The 22,957-nt window shown below is 42.7% G+C and overlaps 1 protein-coding gene across 1 annotated transcript in view; it reads right to left on the bottom strand.

Annotated features, from left to right (window-relative positions):
* Window positions 1-4,760: 4,760 nt before the first annotated feature.
* The window catches only part of SLC2A12 (solute carrier family 2 member 12), a 31,556-nt gene continuing 13,359 nt past the window's right edge, over window positions 4,761-22,957 (bottom strand). Inside the window, exons 3-5 of the mRNA XM_010401339.4 lie at window positions 9,157-9,279; window positions 6,887-7,019; window positions 4,761-5,675 (exon numbers count right to left, since the gene is read on the bottom strand). Of these exons, the coding sequence (XP_010399641.1) occupies window positions 5,579-5,675; window positions 6,887-7,019; window positions 9,157-9,279 (353 nt within the window). The 3' untranslated portion in view covers window positions 4,761-5,578. The remainder of the gene's footprint in view (window positions 5,676-6,886; window positions 7,020-9,156; window positions 9,280-22,957) is intronic.

The following is a 22,957-nucleotide window of genomic DNA, read 5'->3' as shown; positions in this document are numbered from 1 at the left end:
TGTATGTCTTTTTTCCCTATCTCACTGAAGAAAATGTAACACTTCTCTTGCATGCTGCAGGTAATGTACAGTCCTAGTGGGTGCTAAAGATAGTAAACTGAGCTGTTACTGTACCAGAAATCACAGCTTCAAAAGAAAGGTGGAAGAACATCTGGAGGAAGCAAATGCCTGGCATGATGGACTTAATCTGCCTGAGGGGGTGGTATAGAGCTTGGGGCTGTCAGTAGTGATTTTGTGCAGAAAGTATGCAAAGGAAGGAGTAGTATGGGAAGTGCTTCACCAAACCCCTCAGAACAAAAAGAAAGAAACAAAACTTTGCCATAAGTCATAAGTGGTATGTTCATAAAAGCCTTTTTGAATTCCATGTAGGTGTCAGAATCAGAAAATGGTTTGGGTTGGAAGGGATCTGCAAGATCATCCTAGGTCCAGCCCCCTGCCATGGGCTTGGAAACCTTGAAGTAGACAAGGTTGCTCAGAGCCCCATCCAACCTGGCCTTGAACACATCCCAGAATGGGGCATCCACAACTCTGGGCAACCCATTCCAGTTCCTCACCATCCTCACAGTAAAGAATTTCTTCCTTATACCTAATCTAAACATTCCCTCTTTTAGTGTAAAGCTGTTCTTCCTTGTCCTGTCACTACATGCCCTTGTAAAAAGTCCATCTTTCTAATAGGCTACCTTCATGTACTGGCAGGTCGCAATTAGGTCTTCTCTTTTCCAGCTGAACAATTCCAATTCCCAGCTTTTCCTTGTAGGAGAGGTGTTCCATCTCTCTAATCATCTTGGTGTCCTCCTCGACTCAGTCCAGCAGGTCCATGTCCTTCCTGTGCTGGGGACTCCAGAGCTGGGTGCAGCACTCCAGGTGGGGTCTCACCAGAGCAGAGGTGCAGAATCCCCTCCCTCACCCTGGTGGCCATGCTGCTTTTGAGACAGCCCATGATACAATTGGCTCTCTGGGATCCAAGTGCACGTGGCTGGGTCATGTCCAGCCTCTCATCCACCAGCACCCCAAGTCCTTCTGGGCAGGGCTGCTCTCCATCTGTTCATCCCCAGCCTGTGTTGGTACTGGGGTTTGCCCTAACCCAGGTGCAACACCCTGCACTTGGAATTCCTAAACCATATGAGATTCCCATGGGCCCACTTCTTGAGCTTATAAGAGGGCTTATAACCATGAAATTAGGAAGTTGAGTTCAACAGTCAGGGAATTCAGAAAGCAAGCAGGGAAAAGCTTGCTATATGTAAGTTTTCCAGTTTGTATCAAATAATGTGGACCTTGGCACTCCTGACGTATAAAGGATTTTGTGCATAGTCAGAGCAATGAACAAACCACCATTAGGGAACACTAGTTATTATTATTACAATTTTAAAAAGAAAAAGCAGAAGGTATTTGAACAATGAAAAAAATTGTAATGGGTTTTGAGGGACAAAGTGTAGTCCTAAACTGATGAACGAGGATTTGGCCATTATAACTACAATAGCTGTCATAGATTAGGCTTGCCTCTTCAAATCAAATTACAAAGCCCTTGAGTGCTACCAGTGAATATCTGGAGCTTTTATGAAGAAAATGTGTCTCCTAAATTTATCTGTGGAGAAAGAGGAACATTTTGCTTTGTTAGCACTGTCACGTAGTGTGAAATCTATCTCTTAGAACAAAATTGAAAGCTAATAATGAGCTGCAATGTACTAAAATGGGCACCGATTCTTTTGAAGTGCTGCCTAGATCCATGCTAGCAGTTTGACGCCTTTGTAACAATCCCTAACAGTGCCAAAAAGCACACTACCAAACTTGCAGGGTAGTTGTGAAGAGAATAATAGCAAATAAAAGAGCCCTTGAAATGTGTGCCCACCTGTCCTAGCTCCAAGGGAACCTCAAAATGTGAAAACCACATTTTAAAACCTCTGATGATGAAGGGCATCTGGTGGTGTATGCTTATGTTCAGGGATATCACTCCATTTCCTACTGCTCTAGATAGGTAGGTCCCCTCCTCAGTCTGGAATAGGCCTTGCTGCTGATGCTTTCTACTTCTGTGTGTACACACACACCCACCCCTTTCCCATCATCACCAGCTAGCGTTTGTTCCTTTGCCGTGTTGTGCTGCCTCCACCCAGGCTCTCGCTACCAACTCCTGCAGCCTCAGTAGGAGGTCCAGGCCAGACAGCGTGTCCCAGAGTGATGGCCTCGCCTCTGGTGTGGGGAGCGGTGCTTTGGAGAAACTTACCTATCAACCTCTTCCTCAATGGCCATATTCATCTGTCCCTGGTTTCTCCATGTGGATCCCATGTAAAACTCCCCACAGTGCTCAGCTCTAGCACTGCCAGTGCCATAAGAAGTTTATTTCACATTCTTTAGAGAGAAGGGTTGGGTTCTATTTATACACCCTACTAAGGGCAGTAGATTGATAACTATGACTCATTGCTGGCTTGTGGGTTGTCACAGCTACTGGAATTTTTCCTGCAGTTCCTAGCACCATTTTATCATTCTCTGACTTGCAATTAGTGTTACCAGAGAAATTTGTGCTTACGTTTTCAAAATTGTATCCTGCTTTTTTCACAGATTTGCGAAGTTCTGAATTCCAACCCAGTCTTTCCCAGCTTAGTGTTGCCTGCATATTTAACATGCATATTCTGTTCTGTAATCCAGTCCATTGATGAAGATACTGAATAATTTTAGATCTGAGACAAATTTCTTTGTGGAGCGCTTCAGAGATCCAGGGATGTGATTTGTAAGACGTGTCCCTTTTCTTCCCTTGTATTTTCATAGTTGATGAGATGGTGAGTGCCAGCTCTGTGTCATCGGATGTGCAGGCTTTGTTATAAAAGACCTGTACAATTATGGCTCCATTTATAGGGCTATATAAGGCAAAGTCTGTAGGACTACAATTAAGACTGTAGCTATAATGATTTTTAAAAGTCTTTGACTACAGCCTCATCACTTTTAGGAGTTACCTGAAGGTCTATTAGTGTCTCGTCAGTAAAACCTGTATTGAAACTATCCCTTCTTCAGGAATATGGCTTTTTTATTTATTTGTTTCTGCACTAAACAGGTATGAATAGGAAAAGTTTAGAAGAGCTTGCAATGATCCCAAAACCTGTAAATTGGGGAGACAATTTCTATGGTATGTTCTGAGTTAAATTTATTTTTGTAAGAACATTAAGAAAATCTATTACAGCAGAGGTTTGTTTGGGAAGCTGCAATGCTGAGAAAGATTTTGCAGAAGCTCCCTTCACTAAATACAATGTAATAGAAATTAAAAGCCAGTACAGACTTGGATTGTACGTGCTAACATCTGCTATCTAGAGGCAGCTATCAGAAAACAGTACCAGCCAGAGCAAATGGGGACGCTAAAGGAAATGCAAATAGTCCACTACCTGGTAAAGTCCAGGATCAGGAAATGGATTAATTTCCTGCAATATAGTCTTACTTAATATACAGTAGTCTAAAAATTACTGAATTTAATCCCAGGCATGTGTTAGTATAAGAATGATGTTGACAGCATGTTTGGAAGACTACCCAGAGTCACGTTAATATTTCTCATTCTGAAGCTGACTCACTAGAATGCATGATACTGATAACCATCCTCCAGCATAAACATGAAGCAGTTGAAGAGATTTTCATAGACATTGATGCTATAAAATTAAGGCTTCCATCCTGAGGTAGCTAAATTTTCAGTGACTTCTGGCAAATAATGGCCTTGGCTTCAACAGTTTGTTTTCGGGTCTTGAATAGGAGCTCACTGTCTTGATTAGACTTGCTCATATAAATTTGTGATGTCAGTATCTAGAAGTGCCACCACATGAGAATCTGATCAGAACTGATCTGCTTTGCTCAGAAGTAAAACTTTATCTGTGTCAGTAAGTCACTGTTCCTTCAGCGCAGAACACAGTCAGGTGGTTTTAATGCTATGAGACAGCAAATAAAGTGGGATCATGTGCTTAGTTCAGAGTAGTATCTGCACTCCAGCTGGCTGTGTCAGTCTTGCTGCTCAATGAAATGCTGGAAGACATTCCACTTTGTGGCTACACAGACAGTAAACATGCTTTTAAAGCATGATTTGTTGTTTTTTTTCTTTAAACAAGGAACCATTTATTTATTCGTTAATAAATATTTATCTACTGATCACTCTAACAACATCTATTAACCCACTAAGAAAAAAAAAGACCAATGTTCTTTTATGGGAGCCATATGGATAACCCTTTGTAGAAGCTTGTTGAGTACTTCAGGATACACTTGCTAAGCAATAACCAAGAATTGGACGTAATTTACGATCTGCAGTGATTACAGTTCCTGAACTCCCTGTGTGCTGCCATGTACCACACAATTCTCACTTTCTGAGTCCAAAAGTCAAAGTCTAATGTGCCCTGTGTTGAGAAATAAAATTATTTTGACATCAACTCTGGTACTTTCAGTTTCCAACTTTCCTGGAACTGAGAGGCCAAAGAAATCTTCTCTCCTCTTCTGTAAGGCCATCATCAGTTTGGATTAATTGATTATGCAAATCATAGAATCACGAAGGTTGGAAATGAGCTCCAACATCATTGAGTCCAGCCTTTGACTAAACACCACCATGCCAACTAAACCATAGCACTGAGTGCCACATCCAGTAGTTTCTTGAACACTTCCAGAGATTATGACTTCACCACCTCCCTGGGCAGCCCATTCCAATGCTTAACTGCCCTTTCAGTGAAAAAATTCTTCCAGATACCCAGCCTGAACCTCCCCCGGTGCAACTTGAGGCTGTTTCCTCTCATCCTGTCACTGATTGCCTGGGAGAAGAGGCTCACCCTGGCCTGGCTACCCCCTCCTTTCAGGTAGTTGTAGAGAGTGAAGCATTTAATGTCCCACATTAAACAATTTGACTATGTTTTCTGAGGAGTATTTTCTAGGTCAATGAATCCTGGCCCTACTGAGAAAATGTATGTAAAATTCCTCTTACAAGTTGACTGTGCTTTGCATTATAAATAACTAAGTTTAGCTGAACAAGATCCTTTTCCAAATCTTGTTAAGCTGAATCCTAAATTAATTTATAAAAAGTTCATATCCAGTAGTTCTGCACAAATGTCATCGTTTACATTCCATAGTTGTCCATTTTCTGTTCCACAGCATTGTCTCCCCTAACTTACCAACAGAGAGTTGTTAACCCTTTTCAGACCCATTTTTGCTAGCCTACACAGACCTGTCTTTGGTAGGCTCCTCCTATGAGACTCTTTCTTCTCCTTGGCACCCCAGTTCTTTGCACTTCTTCCAGACTGAACTCTTTTTGAATATGGATACGAGAATTGTGTGTGATATTCCAATTTCCATTCACCTTCTGTATGTAAGAGGTGAGTGACCTCAGGGGACGTGAGGGATGCTGGTTTGAAACAGGCAGAGCCTAGATTTCCAGTTAGTTACAAACTATAACAATCTTTAATGTTGGCTGTAAACTGCCACTGAGAGACGTTCTACCAAGAAATAAAAGAGATAATATCTCGTTTATAATAATGATACCGTGTGTCCCATCAGAGTGTGAGCATCACAGAACATTTTCCTTTTTTTTATCAGTCTTTTGGTGAAGGTTGCTTTGCTTGCCCCGTGTCTAGCAGAGCTGCTCTTTCTCTCTCTTGGCAAGTTGCACCGGCACCAGTTTCTCTCTGCGCTGTCTCACCGCGCACAAGGGCGTCCTCACGTATTTCCTGCAGAAGCACAAAACCCCGCACAGGTTGGCCACTGCATGCAGCCGGCAGAGCGCTCTCCCTGCGGCTCACACCTGCCACTGACAGCGGGGGAGCCCGGCAGGACGGCGGAGCGCACCCCGGAGCCACCCCAGCGTCCGGGCCCCGGGATGCTCCGGCGGCTCCCGGGATGCTCCGGCGGCTCCCGGCGCTTCCCCGGCTGCCCGCGCGGGGGCGGCCCCGCCGCACGCTCCGCCCCGAGCGCCCGCGCACCGCCGGCTCCGGCGGCTCCGGCTGCGGCGTGGATGTGTGCCCTGCCTTAAGGGGAGGGGGAGGGACAGCCCGAGGGCCAGCGGCAGCACAATGGTTAGTCCATAATTAGTCCATAAACAACCTCCTTCAAGCCTGGCTGAGTTGCACATATTCCCCTGTAATCTAAAAAATACTAATACAGAATGACACTAAGATGTTCATACATTAATTACTTTTACTACCAAAAAAGAGGTATCTAGACTAGTAGGATAGTTTAGGTGGAAAAAGGCCTCTAAAATCATCAAGTCCAGCTGTTAACATAACACTGCTATCTTCACCATAAGACCATGTTCCCATGTACCAGATCTAGATAATTTTTGAACAGCTCCAGCAGTGGTTATTCCACCACTTCCCAGGGAAGCCTTCTCCAACACCTTAACCACCCTTTGAGTAAAGACATTTTTCCTAATATCCAATCTAAGCCTCCCCTGCCACAACTGAAGACCTTTTCTTCTTGTCCTGTGACTTGTTGCTTGGGAGAAGAGACTGACCCTCACCTGACTACAACACTCAGTAAAGACACAAGAAAATGCCCATCTACAACACCTATCAAAATTCACATGACACCCAGGACAAACCAATTTGAGATACAGGATCTCTCCTTCCCATTTTCTGCATGCAACCCAAGACACACAGTCCTAAATGCAAGATCAGAGTTGCCCTCCCATCCAGGAATACCAGACAGCAAAAGTGCTGGGGATCCAGGCTTGGCCACAGGTGTTCCTTAAAGGAGTGCTGAAAAACCACCTTTCCTTCAGCACCAACAAAATGTTTGCTTGGCTATTGAGATCAACATGTGCAAGCTCAAGCCTTGAGAGAATCAGATTTTTCCCACATGGCTTCCTTTTTTTCAATATGTGGCACTGAAAGGCTTTGTCCCTCTGGCACCTGGGCGATGCCGTTGCATGTTTGGTACTTACTGTTTAGCTAGTTCCATGGATATTTGCTCCAAAGAGCATCCTTTTGTCTCTGGTATAAACACGATAACAAAAGCCAGTGATGCTAGGCTCATTATTGTGTAAATGAAGCACACCCAGGACAAGCCAATGAGCTCTACAAAGGAAGAAAACATATCTTTTTTAATTTTCAAATATCGGGATTTTTCTTCCTGGTGCTGTTTTATAGGATACAGCCCCTAATGCACAGGAGAAGCTAGAAAGAATCTAGGCTGTTATTCCTAGCTCACATAGTTTGAAAAGGAGGAGTGGCTTTGCTTTTTCTAATACACCTTATGAAAGAAAATTGATGAACCCATATTGCCTCATTTAGCAAGAACCTATTGGTTTATTTTGCTTGTGGTCACTCTGGATGAAAATGGTGAGTAGCCATTGTTACTGCTTTGTGGGAAGGCAGTGGGGACCATGAATGCCTTGAATTTTTGCCTGTGTCTGGTTTTGGTGCACATTCTTTCTTGGAGCAAATCCAAGCATTTTTCACACTGTTACAGTTGTCTCCAGCTAATCCTCCCCACCTGTCAGTACCCAGCATTTCCACTGCGAGTCATGGGTGCTGTGCCAGAAAGTGATCCAAGAGCGGACTCCTAATGGGGCCATCCAAGAACTAGTGGTTTTCTGAGCCTACAGTCCAGGGGCAGGTAGATCCTCGGGCTGCGGGATGCACTCTGCAGCCCCATTAACCCTTTTCCCTGCTAAGGTAAACCTGGACAGCTGAGACATTTATCAGTTGTGTCATGACCTGAAAATTGCAGCTGAATCTTCTAATCTAGCTGGTACCTCTGCATCAGCACCTAAGTGCAGATGCTGCTGGCCACTGTCACCTCCACGTGTATTCATTTGACAATAGAATTCCCAATTCTGCCTTTCTGCCATAGACAAGCAATGCATATGTTCTTGTACTTACACTTTCATAAATCCAGATTAGACCCAGTTAAGCCAAGGGAGTTACTGCAGCTTTACAGTGATTGAAACTGAGACCAAACTAACAACAAAATGCACATTAACAAGTAACACTGCATGACAAGAGGGGACAGGGAAACAGCTGACACTGAGCACCTGAGGTCTGCACTAGGTGGTTTTGGGGACATTTCCTTAGGAGTAACCCAAGTCTGGTCAAAGGACTGAGCAAGTGTTAGCAGCTGGAGTGCCTGCATTACGCATTTTCTCGTTTGGTTTTGTCCAAAAGCTTGTGCAGTTCAGGAGTGCAGTTCTGCAATGCAAACCAAAGTGCAGTGAGTGGGAGCAACTGGATGGTTTCCTTCTGAAGAAGACCCTTGATCCAATTAAAGTGATAGTGTGAACACAGTGAAGTTTACCTGTCATATCTTTCCAAGTTAGTACTTGGGATGGAGGATGTTGGTTTTTTATTTCTCTCTCTCTTTTTTGTTTTTTTTTTAGGAAAGAAAACACAAATGTGAAGCCCATTTTAGTAACAGATCACACTAATTTTCAAATCTGTCTCGAAAAACATCTAATGGGGTGAAAACCACCTCGACTTTTTATGAGTTGATTGTCTGCCTCTGGTGGAGAGTAATTTAGACTTAAGGGAAACCTGGAATTCTGCTCCCTTATATATTTTGATTTTCAGCACATATATCCTCACAATAAGACTGAAAACTAAACTTTTCAAAGCCTTGTATAATACAAAATCAGAAAAAAAATTTGCTAATCAATAAATTTTAGCATCACCATTTAACCTTCCCCTTTGATTATCATCACATTAGAAGTCACTATATGGTAGTCTGCTTTCTTACATTCAAATGTGGAAGACTTTTACCTCACAAAGACATTTTTTTCTAAGGAAAATTTTCTCCAAGCCAAGACATTCCTGTGAAAAGGAATGAATTAAATGGAATTGTGTTTAAAAATGTCTGATCAGAAAAGATGTGGTCTGATCTAGAACAGAACTTGCATTGAATTTCAGACGATGCAGGACTCAATCCTAAACATTATTTATTTTCAGCCTACTAAGGCAACAGTGTCTCCAAAACTTGAGTTTCACAGCCTGTGGAGTTGATGTGCAAGGTGGTCTGACAGCCAGCACTGTGAGGCTGAAGTTACTGGCATGAACACAGAAAGATTTGGTGGGAATGGTGAGGTTACACCGACACCTAAACAGAGATCCTGGCTCCTGGGGTATCACAGCTGCAATTTTAGCAACGTTGTTTGTATAGGAGAGATTTATTTTTCCCACTAGGAGAATATCAGCTTGGAAGGACACAGAGAAATCTTACCAGTTACAGTCAAAAACGTCAAGGAGATGAGGAGATTTATACCCCAGTTCATGCTAGATGTCAAAGCCATGGCCCGTCCTCTGATCCCAACGGGGAAAATTTCACTCAGGACCAGCCAGGACACTGAAATACAAGGAAAAAAATGTTGGTTTTGGAAGGATGGCTCTCTTTGCTGTACATGTAGGATTCAAGTGAGGCCACCTGAATGAATAAGTTCATTTTCAGGGGGTTAGGTTTGTGAGGGCCCATGCTCTGCAGGCAGCCTGTGCAGCAATCAGCATCACCCCAGGTCACCATCCCTTCATCCCTGCCCAGTGGGTGCCTGAGCCAGTGACAGGTGGCACTGGAGTGGGAAGGTGAGCTCTGACTGCACATCTGGGTATGAAAGTGAGTTCTGATTAAGTAACTCTCAAGTGACATAACACTAATGGAAGTAGGGCAGCAAACCAAACTAATCTTCAGCCTCAGAGGGGCACTGTGTGTTTATACCACCTTATAAATCAACCTGCCACACTGAAGTATGCTTGCTATTCCAGCTCTCTGCTCCGTATAAATGAGATTGCTGAGGCATAAATGAAGAGAGAGGGACTGATTTTTGACTCCTTCATATCACGCCACACCACACCACAGGTGATCTAAATGCTGGTGTTGCTAGCTCACAAAAGCAAATTCAGACATGAAGAGCTGGCTGTGTAACCACCTTGATAGCAAGAGCAAAAAGATAAAAGGACACATTTTTGTACCGTTCCTGATTATCAGAAAACAAATGAACAAAAACCCACAAACAAGCAAGCAAACAAACAAGCAAACCCAAAGCCTAGCCAAAAACCCACTCCACCCTCTCCTTTAGTTGACAAGCAAGATACATTAACAAGAGGTTGCTGTTTGGAGAGGTTGTGGGTTAGCAGATGACTGGTACAAGAGCAGTGAGGGACACATGGATGAGCTGTGTCTTCAGGCCCTTGGACGTGGCCATTATAAATTGCTCCTCTATGCTGTTATTTCTGCACAATGAGAGATGGGAGTTTACACAGAACACTTGCACTGGGCAGTCTAAAATATACATTTTAAAAATAGGCTCCTGTGTGTCTAAGTGTGTTTCACACTGTACTATCCCTTCAGATGCTTGCAGAATTCCTGTGTGACAGCACTGGTAAGAGTAGAAAAAAAAAGTTGTTTCAGGAGGAGATGAAAAAGGAAATGGGAAAAAACCCCTGAGTTAAGAGACAACAGAGAAGATCTGAGCAAATTCTAGATTTCTTCGTACCATAGTTTGAATTTAATTTTTTTTTTTATGGACTGGCCCAGATTTTTATACTTTTTAGAGAAAAATAAAAAAAGCTTCACTCCCACCATGGGATTGACTCAGAAGAGGGATAATTTTATTACAGAGAATCAACACCACACTTCATAATGGCCTAACCCTGTTGGGGATAATCAAGTGGGCATAACACAGCCGCCACATCTAACAGTAGCTGTAGAGAGGCTTTTTTTTCTTTTTTTTTTTTAATGACAGGGATCACATCAAACTTTAGCGCACTTGCTGCTGACAAGACAAACGTTGCTGTAAAGAAGCGCCCTGGGTGCATTCTGTGGTGTGCCTACAGACGAGGCAGGAGCAGAGAAGAAGCAAGCTGACTCCTCAAGCAAGTGTTTTCCCCTGCCAATCCAGCTAGCTCTGCACCTGAGCAAATTCATGGGGATGTCATGATTGTATTTTGCTCCTCCTCAGCACCAGGGCTGTTGAAACCAGTATTGTTAGTCACAACACCTGAAAGCAAAGCAGCAAGTAAGCAAGAGGCAAAGGAGCCCTTCTGGGTGGTGCATGTGCAGCCCCTGCAGTTCATCTCCCCAGGATGGCCTGTCAGCCAGCAACCAAGCTCAGCTGCAAAAATTATTACACATCAAAGACTGGCAAAAGACACACTTACCATCACATTAGAATTAAAATAAAGGTTGAAAGACTTCAAACCCACTTTTTGCTGGGCATAAACCAACCTCCAGGAACAAAGCAGTGTTCTGGGCACTAGAGGATGGCTCATGCTGCAGCTGAAATGTGTGGCACTGTGGCAACTCCAATACTGTGCAAGGACAGACTGGCCCTTTCAGCCTAACTGATAATTTGCCTGGAGGTTTGAACCGTGTTGTTTTCCTGTTAAGAAACCAAAATACTTGAGGATCTGTATCAGCTATAATAGTGGTTCTCTGCTTTTATTGCTAAACCATGACAACCACTTCTTTAGTTCAGACAGATCCCACCAAAACACCAGGACTGTTCTTCATGTTTGCTAGTGGTAGCTACACCCACTGGCATGGCGCTGACCTCTGCTTAGCTGGCAAGCAGTGGATAGGCTCATTCCCCTGGGGAGAAAGAGCAGTTGTAGAAATCTGACACTACAGTCTGTTTACTCCTTTCCCCAAGCTGAAGCAGCAATAACCATCGATTCTTTGCTTTTAGCACCTCTCTGGGATTGTGTTTACTATTTGTACCTTTGCCAAAAAGCAGCAGCTGCTGTAGGCATGGCAGAGATGTGACTTGCTCTGGGGAAGCCAGCAGCTAGGTTCAGGCTCCCATTCATAATGACTGCAGCTAGCTTCTGCGCTGTGCACACAACACTGCAGAAATTTGATCTTCAGGCTCCCAAAGTCACTGCCAAGCCACCCGTGTGCTCTGCCTTCACCAGCCTAATCAGTGGCATTCTACAGGGGAAATCAGCTTGTCCTTGAAAAGAGGATACAAATACCCCACTCCACCCCCCGACCCCTCCATCTGCTGTGTCATCTAACAGTATTTCCAAAGGATGCTGCGATAGTAACCACACTGCACACACTCAGTAGCTTTCAATGTCTGCTCTGGCCACCCCTGGCTGGTGTTAGTGGAATGGATGGAAAAAGAGCTGCCGCTCCCCAGGTCAGATGTAGGTAAGATATGAGGCTAAGGGCTGGACAGCACGATTCTCTGTGCTTGATTCAACTGTGGGATTTGTTGCTGCAGGCAGTAACTCACCTTTGCTGACCCACAGTGTGGTGTGTGTTGACAGCAGTTAAGAAAAATTGTGCAGTTTAATGGTCCTTTATTATGGTACAATACAGAGAAAAGAACACACACTGCAAATGCAGACAGAAATACTGCATTGGGTCAGAAAGCTTAACTGTTTCATTAAATATCACAGAAACTAGATGGCCTGATATTCCTTGCCCAAGTGGAAAGAGCAGAGGATTCAGATATAATAAACAGCACCATGACCAGGATGGTGACATTCACCTCTAAACAAAGTCACAGGGGCTGTAAAAGCAGGAAACAGAATAATAATGGAAGATTTCAGCTAGTCCCATTAAGACTGAATAAATCACATAATGGAGAACTGTGGTGGGAGTACATTTTACATATCAGAGATGATGGTTCCTTTTAGCACTTTGTTGGATATTTAATGAGAGAAAAAAAGGCAAATCGTGCTTCAGTGCTGAACCTGGGTAGTTCAAGATGCAACCATGACCAAGATGCTCTGTTATACTGGTTATAACATTTAAAATTCAATATTTTTGTTGAAAGGGAAAAGCCAAAGCCTACCACATTTTGTTTTGAAAGGAGAACAATAGTAACATAAGCCTGCTTTCTATAAAGATTGGGGTAAGGGCTTCAGTGGTGCTACAGAGAACGTTAAAATTACATGGTTGAAGGCTTAAAATACACATACAACCAAATAAATGAGAAATAGCTCAGCACAGATAAACTATTGAATAAAGAAAACTGTTAGAAATAGGAATGTACCTTTCAAAAACGTGTACGCTGTATCCAGACAAAGCAAACACAGTATGATAGCTGAAATGTTACTTGTGATGTCATCATCAGGCAGCTGAGTATTTTGAGAGTGTGATGGCTGAGAGGGTGAGAGACCAGCGTCGGAGGCAGTGACATCCCAGCCTTAAAGAAAACATTCCATTGGGATGTTGGAAGGGGACACCCTGTTAGACTGTACCGAGCTCCTGGCTGGAGCTAGGATAAAGCGGAATAATCTCAGCTGAAAAGGGGGATGTGTACAGTGTCCTGAAGAAGAGTCCTAAAGAAAACCATGTCATTTTGAAAGAGTTAAGGAACATGGGGTTAGAAACGATGAGCCACTGTGCTTTTCAGTCTCAAAAAGCTTTGGTGTTGTGGGATAGAAGAGTAGTGGGTTTAGTCCCACTCTAAAAGATACAAATCAAGAGAATCCATGTGAAATTACCGGATACAGCAGTTAGGTGAGGCAGAAGGATATGCTTTTTCACACAATGTGTATTTCAGCTGCAGAACTCACTTTCACAAGATGCTTCCGATATGAAAAATATTGGTCAGTTAAATCATTAAATGCTGGGTGTTAAAACATTATTTCTCCATATGTGTGGAAAAAGACCCATCCAGAACTGTTGTTCACAATAGTAAAAATAAATCCTCAATATTTTTCTAGAGGTTTTCTAAACTACAGATAGGCAGCAGGACAACTGTGCGTGCTGCGTGGGCCTTTTCTTCTGCATTGTCTCTCAGCACTCGTTATTGGCAATGGTTGGAGGCAGGGTAACACACTGATTAAGTGGACATTTTGTTTGAGCCAGCATGGCCAAACTAATGAACTTTATACCTCGGCTGCAAGCAAAGAGACATCTCAAACTTCATGTGACGTCTTCCTTACTTCCTTACTTTACTGCTATGCAGTAAATAAATTTTAAAAAAAGAGAAATTAACATACTTACATCAGAAAAGCAGAAAAATCTGAGAATAACTGAGAAATACCATGAGCTTGAGGGTGCTCAACATTCAAGTGAGGTACGTGAATGAAAAATGTCCTTGTTTTGACCTTTTTCTTGCCAGGAGGTAGAAGCAAATTGGAAGCTGCTCAGCAGCTCTCATTAATGAAATATTAGATCCCCTCAGTATTCATTTGCTGCTTAGCATTTTTTTCCCTGTACCTGTATTGTGTGAGATCAAATTCTTTATGGTGAGATTTAAAAAATAGCCATTGCAATACTTGAAAGAATTCAAGTTTCTGAGGTATAAGCTCTGGAAAGTGATTAATTTGACTTACAGCTTAGGAGGGAAGTAGGCAGAAGTATTTTAGACTTTGAAAAGGAGGACTGGGTTGTTAACAACACAAGGTCCAAGAGAAGATAAAGAAGGGATTATCCCATGAAGTAACACAGACAGACCATCTAAGAATGTGTAACAAATGATCGGTGCTGGGGAAGGATGCAAACAAGTCATTGCAAAGCTGCCGGGAGACAGCCGGACTTGGCTTACGACTGGCTTTGCCAAGACTAGATTTTTATTCCAAGCTTTAGAAACCCAATAGGTTTTTCATTTTCCTGGCTTCTGGCTTTGCTGGGTATTACCAGAAATAGCCAGGTGGCCAACCACTTCCCACTAGAGGCCAGGTTCAGTAGTATCTGGTCTTGATTTCCAAGGACACGCTGGATGGCACAAGCCTTCATATTGTGTGCGGTGATAAGGTGAGTGCACCTGTGAGGGCACACAGAACCGGGACAGAGCTGGGCTTGGGGGGACACACCTGCTGCTGTCACACACCAGCATTGTCCCAGCATGGCTCCCAGCACCCACATGATACAGCCCTGGGCAAAGCTTTCACAGCAGATCCAGTGAAAGTCACCTGGGGGACTGGCAAAAGTGAGGGATGCTTAGACTGGAACAAGGAGAGGGTGAGAGGGAGTTTGTCCTTTTCCAAAGCAGATAAAGGAGATATGACACACAAAAAGTGGACTTAAAACTCTGCCCAAAGTTTTGTGCAAGAGGCCAAAGCAGATGATCCTGACTGGTGTAAAAAACTATGACTTTGCTTAACAAGAGCCATTTTTCTCTCTGGCTCTGCCCCATAACATGAGACTAAAGTGGCTGCTCAAAATTAATAACTGGCAAATATAGAGCAAATGAGCATCTGTATTCCTTTGGAGAGCATGTAAGCTGTCAGCAAAGTGCCAGCCTGACAGGGTCAAATCCTACCCTGTGTGTGCACCTTACAAGAAGTGGAATTGCTGTACTGCTGAGAGATGGGAGAGTCAGGAGAAGCCTCAGCTAATCTCATGCCTCTGGCTGCATCCTGATCTCTGCAAATGAAGGCAATAAATATGTACTTTAATTCTATGGCTGCCAAGGTGCTTCTCTCCAAGCAGCAGACTACTGTTTGCAAGATACCGGATGCCACTGATGATCCAGAAGGAGCTGACGTGGTGTGGCGAATCTAAATTCTTTTCCTTTTCTTCTGGTACACCACAATTCTGTTTCTAATGGTTAACCCTTTAGGCTGACTCCTTGCAGTAAGGATTCCATTAGTAGGATGTGTGGAATTTAATCCTTTTTTCTCTGAGTCTGTATCACAGTACATAAAAATTGTTCCCCACTGTTTGTACTATTTGCATCACTAATAGACAGGCTGAGCACTCTCATGTGTTTTTTTAAGGAACCTTGCAGTGGACCATTGAAATCACTCATGCCTCCTCCAGCTTATGTTAGAGCAGCAGGAGGGGTTTGGGGGAAGATACTGATTCCAAAGCATTACCTCCTTCATCTATGCTCTGGGCCACTTGAGAAGGAGGCCAGTGAGATGTAATTTACATCTGGTTTTCCTAGAAATCCTTCCTCCCTTAACCTTCTCACCACTGTAGGTCTTCATTTTAATACTTTTTTTTTCTTTACTACTCAAATTTTCAGTTCCATGAACTTGAAAGAAATGCTATGGTTCATATGGGCTTTCCTTTCAAATGCAAGGTGTTCAATATATTCTTAAATCTGTTTTCAGTGGTCTTCAATTACTGTCCATTTTCATCTAGAAAGAATAGTCACAAACAAGCTTTCTTAGAGGCAGTGATTCCCATCCAAAGGACTACTGGGCAAGTAGGCATAGATATATAAGGATCTAGAAATGGTAGAATTCTCTTAGTTAATGTAATTTGTAGACCATCTTGCCCAATAAAAGTGTTCAGCAGCAAATCTATCAGTAGAATTGTCCTGGTTTCAGCTGGCAGAGTACGTTTTCTTCTGAGTAGCTGGTGCAGTGCTGTGTTTTGGATTTATTATGAGAACAATGTTGATAACACACTGACGTTTTAGTTGTTGCTAAGTAGTGCTTTCCCTAAATCAAAGAGTTTTCAGTTTCCCATGTTCAGTTTTCCATTTCCAGTGAGCAGGTGCACAAGAAAGTGGGAGGGAGCATGGCCAGGACAGTTGACAGGAACTGGCCAAAGGGATATTTTGTACCATAGAGCATCATGCCCAGGTTATAAACTGGGAAGAGTTGGCCAGGAACCACCGATCACTTCTTAGGAAAAGTCTGCCCATCAGTCAGTGGGAGGTGAGCAATTGTATTGTGCATCACTTGTTTCTCTTCGTTTTTATTCCTCTCTCTCTCTGCCTCTCCCTTTTCCATCACAGTAATTGGTATTGCTGTTATTATCATCATTATTATAACAGGAATTATTCTTTTTGTTTGTTTGTTTCAATTATGAAACTGCTCTTATTTCAACCCATGAGGTTTAACATTTTTTTCCAATTCTCTTCCCTACTGGGGAAGGGGCAGGGGAAAGAGTGAGCAAGCAGCTGTGAGGTACTTAGTTGCCAGCTGGGGTTAAAAAAGAAGAATGCATCATAGCCTTACTGTTGGCAGATATGTAATAGTCTGTACCTCTTTTCAGGTACCCTAAGAAAAGTTGTTTTGAACTGATGTACGAGATGACAATTCTGTTTGCAACTGGATATCACAGTCACCATTTCTCTCATCTTTCGTTAGACACTCAAATTCTCCCATCAAGACAGAACAACATGCAGAGCAGCAGAAAGAAAAAAAAAGAGAGAGAAAAAAGAAAAATTTAAGCAAGTTTTGAAGGGAGAACGTGCTTATTATAATAAAACACATATTGCCATCCAAAAAAGGGCCTTTTAATTTAAACCTGAAATATGTATTCCAGTTTGTAGGTGTTTATTTGTTCAGAATATTGAATCCAGGATAATCCTTTGAGGCATTTGCAGAGGAATGACTGCAGAAGCCAGAAGCCCTAATACACGAGGAAGCTGGTACATTAATTAGTTCGGCTTATCGCATATTTCACTTCTACGAAGTATGCAGAGGAGAAATTACCCAGTTGGGTGGCATAAGTGAACCTGTTTTTCCAGTATTGAAGGGCTAATGGTGGTCCTTGAGGGGTTGCACAGTAGAAAAAAAACGGTATTGACACATCAACTGGGGGCAATTTAGGCCTTTGCTCTTGAAGAACAGAGATTTATTTGTGTGCATGCCTCACAAAACTCCCAGTAGATAGGATAAGCAACCTTTTACAACAGTGACTTATTTAGTGAGAAGCCTGTGGTGATCCAGGTTTTTTTAAGTTCATCACTGGAAACTGCTGCCCATGCTTTGCTTTGGTTGCTGCTAGAGGAAGGCAGTGAGAAGGAAGGTGTGAAGGCTCTGTGTTCAACCATCACAAAGTGCCTTTTAGTTCTGTTTCTGTCATAAGAGTTTTCTGCACTTAGGGTTTATTTTCAAAGGCAGCAGAAGCTGGGTGCCCTTCTGCGTGCCCTTGAGATAATCTTCCTGGCTTTCTTCCCAGAGCTCATTGTGGCACAGAAACTTGGATGCCATGGGAGAAACAGTCTCCTGACTTCATGAACTAACTTACCATGCTCTCTGCACTTTGGCTGACAGTCTCACTTCCCTCAGCAGTGCCAGTAAGTTATGTGATTGATTGCACATTTTTACCTTTTTGGCATAACTGTTCTCTTATGCTTCATAATACATGTTTTAGTTTCATGAACTTCACAAGCGAAATAAAATACTGACTTTGTATTTGAAGTCCTACTGACAGTTTTAGCTTTTGCACAAAGCTGGCCCAAGATCAGCTTGCCTCTAAAAAATTCTTCCCCAGCCCTCTTTCCTGAAGGAAACTGAATTTTATGAAGTTTGACAGATGACCTGCAAACTTTTTCACAGATTTCAGTATCACAATGGTCTTGTCTCCTAGAACATGGTTAAGGAAACAAATGTAAAATCTTTTATTGTCTTTTATATGATTATCAAATAACACTACTATTTACTGAATGCTTAAATGTTTAAATTTGTCCCATAAAATAAGAAGGGCAAATGTGACTAATGTTAAACAGCCTTGACTACCATACTAAAAGCTTCTAAAGAAGGATATGCGAGGCTCGCTTGACAGTGCACCACTTTACTGAAGATAATGTTGCTGTGGAACAAAAGAGCATGGTTAGGCCCAATTACTAGCTAGAAACACAGCAATATAAATTCCCTAGGGGGTTTTTATGAAGTGAGTCTGGAGGTAAAATGCTTCATTTTGACCAGTGGCTACTAACTAATATGAGCTAAACTTTAAAAATGTGCATGACTTTAAGCACAGGCTCTATTCCTCTTAAGCAGCACCTTTGTATCAATGAGTTTACTAACATAGAACTATTAGTAAAGAGATATTTACAATATCCAGAGCATGAAGCTCAGAATACTGACTCAAAACCCTCTTTAAGTGGAGAATAACATACCAAATCACAGGTAGTCACCTACATTTCAACAACAGATTGAACCACTGTCGTTGCAGAGACACAGAAAGAGTGGCTGGGGCATGGTATTGTCTCTGCCTCTTTTCACAGTACCCAGGGCTCTGTCGCTCAGAAGGCAAAGTGCTTGGCCTGATCCACCAAGACTTTCCCTCATTAACATACTTAGAGTGACGAACAGGAGCACAGATGTCAGGGAAAATGATGTCCCTGATTTCAGGTGTACTTGACGATACAGTTTAAATTCAGTCTCAGGGTTGAAATACAGTAACACGTAATAAAATAATTAAGAAGCTCCCACTGACATTCCCATGTCTCATCATTGCAAAAGCAATTTTTCCTTCTTATGACCTTTTTGACATTTAAAAAAGCCCCCCAAATTTGTAGGTTTTATCAAGTGAGATAAGACAAACCTACTCATCCGATTATTTTAGAAAGCACCTTCTGCAATTTGAAATCCTATAATTAACATCCAGCTATCCAAAAATATCTTAAATTGGCTTGCAATTCACTACTACCAATCAGTCTTTGAAAAGGCAAACCTGTTCCTGGGATAGCTGATGTGTTAACAAGAGGCTTCAGATAAACTTTATCTGGGGCAAGGAAATAGGGAGAAGTGGGCAACTTACAGTTCTTGCTTTATTTTTCATTTTGGTATGCAGCTTGGTAGTACAGACACAGTGTGAAACAAAGGCCACGGGAGGCACCATCTGAACAGCACAGGAATGACGAACTAGATAAGCACTTGGAGTATGGTATTCAAACCACATGAATGCATGCATTAAAAGATGATTCAGTACAAATAAACAGTGCTAGGAATCTTGTCATAAAACAAAGAATCCAAGATAACTTTTTGGTTATCTGAAATAGGACTTTCTGTACCATTTTTCAGTGAAACATGCACATTTCCAAGGTTTATTATCTTGATTAAATTCCAACGTAGCATTTAAGCACTTGATTGGCTTTGAATAATTGATTTAGTCCTCATCACTATCCCATTTTCCAGTGTAAACCACAAAAAACCATAAAACTGATGCTTCTCATTTCTGTGACATTTAAGGTCAGGCCACAGCTGCTCTGAAAAATGTAGAAATTCAAAAATAAAACATTGTAAACAAATGTCATGCAAGGTAATGTTGAGCATGAATGTCTGTTAATATCAGATTCCTGTGCACTATAAATTAATACAACAACCACATGCTTTGTAAAAGCCTGAAATACGGCTTTAATGTCAAAGTTATTGATGTGAATGCTAGATATCTGATTTTTTACCAGTGTTTTCCAAGACAGTGCAAAACCATTAAGCTTACAATATTTCAAAACACAGGAACAGCCAACTAAATTCATGGAGGGTTCAGAATTTCCACACTGATTGTTTTCATTCCCACAAGATTTTTCAGTTTCAGCAGAGCATTTGGTGGCCAAGATTAAGCCCAAGACCATTAAGGAGAAGACAAAAAGCATCCTATGCAATCTGGATTGTCAGGATGGCAAGAGATACGACCTCTGTCATCAAGTCCCTGGGCTGTTCAGTGTCATATGTCAAAGCAGCTATTCTGGGTTCTGTTACAGATGCATTTAGTGACTGAGGTGAAAGACACATAAAAAAGTTCAGCGTTTAACTGTGCTAATGAATCATGCTTTAACTCAGGTAGCCAGTTAATCTAACAATCACAGGACCAAAGTCAAAGGGACTAAATTTGTCTCCAGCATAGTTCTCTGAGCTTTAGGGCAGTGTTCCAGCTCTGGGTCTTGGCTTGCTTAGTCCAGTGAAACACACAGAGAGAGACCACCCCAAACCACATAAGATTGTATAAAAAAGACAGCGATGGACTGAAGATGGACCTACTTCTTCACCTCTATGAATTTCACTTTTCTTGGGCTTTCTTCCAATCTCCTTGATCTTTCTTGCCTGATCCTTCTTCCCCACTTTCCCCAACATGGGTTTAAAGCTGCATTTAAATGACTCCAACAGCTTACAATAAGATGTAAAGAACACAAGTGGGTTTTTACATGGGAATAGAATAGAATAGAATAGAATAGTTCAGTACAAAGGGACATACAATGATCATTAGTCTAACTGCATGACCATTTCAGGGCTTACCAAAAGCTAAAGCACACTGTGTGTGGAATGCTATCACACAGTCTAATTTAGTTTCCCAGTCACCCCAAAGTCCCTTAACAGCCAGTAAGGAAGGGAGCATTGCGCCAAAGAAAAGGTCATAGATTACACAGGTTTCACAGAATATTCTGAGTTGGAAGGGACCCACAAGGATTAACAAGTCCAGCTTTTAAGTGAGTGGCCCATACAGGGATTAAATGGGGGTTGAACCTGCAACGTTTGTTTTATTCACACCATGCCCTGATTTAGAGAGCAGGGGTCTGAAAGCCCCCCGTTGGTGGAGAAAATATTACCCTTTGCTGATAATCTGAGGAATCTGGCTCCTGCATCAGTTAGATTCCCAAACGGGTTGAAACATCTGTTCCATTTTAGATAAAAATTATCTCAGTTTTAAAGTATTCATTCTAGCTGATACAAATTTAACTCGGATATACTCAATATGGCAAATCTGCCTAGGTTTAAACCAGAAATGGACATCTGTCATCCTAAACTACGCTTTCATCAGCAAAAATTTGCTCTTGAGTTGTGGTCTAACCAGGGGCTTCCCTTTACCAACTTCCCTGCATGGACTTTTTCCTCACAGGGCTGAAAACCCACACAGAGAGTTCCCACAGCAGTGAGATGGTGCATGACAGCAGGGCTTGCTGGAGAGCACCATCCCTGCACCTTCCTGGGGAGATCCAGCCTGGGGGGCACAAAGCCCCAGTCCTGGGACTTTCATGTGGGAGGAATTTAACCAGTGTGAAACTAGTAAAACAAGAAGGCAGGCTCGGTGGCCTGCCACCCTTCCCTGCACTAAGACAAAGGAAGTGACTGTAGTGACCACAAGCCCCTGGTTTGTTCACCTGTGTTTATCCTCTCTTGTGCCTGCTCCAACAGCTTTGAATCTGCCTCCTGTAAGTGCCTCTGCATCCACACAAGGAGAGAAGGGAGATGTTAGGGGTACCCAAATGCAGGAGGAGCTTTAGTCTGAGGTGACCATGAGTCAGTGGTTGAGAGTCCATTGGAGAGACATCCTGGGGGGAAGTGCTGCCCCCCAAAACTGCCCCTCATTTTGTGGTTCCTGTGCTTGCCCTCCCCTCGTACATGGTCTGCAGACATGGTCTGCATCCACTGTGGGTCTGGACCTCACAGCCCTGGACACTGGTGTGTTGCTCCCACAGCCAGCTGGTCTCCTGTTTTGTAGGTAATGTACTCACTTCAGAAGCTAAGAGGAAAGTCTGCTGTGAGTGGAGTGATGAGAATGTAATTTTTTTCTAGTTTTCCAATCAGAAATATTCACCTGATGGCTGAGGCCAGCAGATGGCCGCAGAGGGTACAATATCCCAGTCTGAGAAGGCTTCCTGTCGATATTTAATTCCACTCTTTAACAGGTTTTTAGCAATACCAAAGTCCAGCCAACCCTTCAAGTACCCACTCATGGGAGCTATGCTTCAATGGGACTGCAACAGCAATGTGGAAAATCAGGGTTTGCAGTAGGCTCTAAACCCCTCTTCCAAGACCTGGTTATACACTTAATATGTTGACCATAAGTATGTTAAAATATATTTTGGGGTTTATATCTACGTGGATAGGAAAATGTGGCATTTCTTTGTGCCAAACCCTGAAACCAGGGAACACTTCTCCAGCTGCAGACACTGACTTGCCTTGAGTGTGTTGTGGCCACAGCAATCTGTGTGTAAAGAAGGCTCTAAGTGCTTGGGGTGGGGGCATCTCTGCAACTCTGAGGTGTCACCTGAAAGGGGAGCTTGTCTCCAAGAAAAGAGCTCTAGAGTTTATCCCTTGGCTTTGAAGAGCCACACAAAGCTGGCAGCTGCTCTAGGACATGAAGTAATAGAACGTCTTTGTCACGGGTTGGCAGAGACATAAGTACCTCTGGACTTTATACAGCTAAGTTTTGAGGTTTTGAGGATGATTCATGTCATGAAATTGCCCCTCAGTCCCACTTGTAGGTGCTTTTGTGGATTTTCATCTGCAAGCTCAGCATGAAATGCCATGAAGCCAGCAGAGCTGATGTGATTTGCTCCAACAGATTATCCCAAAGTTCATTGGCCAGCTGCCTAAATGCTTTTGCAGTTATAAAGAAACATGTTTAAGAACTTGCAGAGGAAGAGCTCTTGTGCAAGGCA

Source organism: Corvus cornix, chromosome 3, assembly GCF_000738735.6.
Source record: "Corvus cornix cornix isolate S_Up_H32 chromosome 3, ASM73873v5, whole genome shotgun sequence".
Classification (NCBI taxonomy): Eukaryota; Metazoa; Chordata; class Aves; order Passeriformes; family Corvidae; genus Corvus; species Corvus cornix.
Note: the sequence above shows the minus strand (reverse complement) of the source record. Positions and strands in the feature narration are given on the sequence as shown.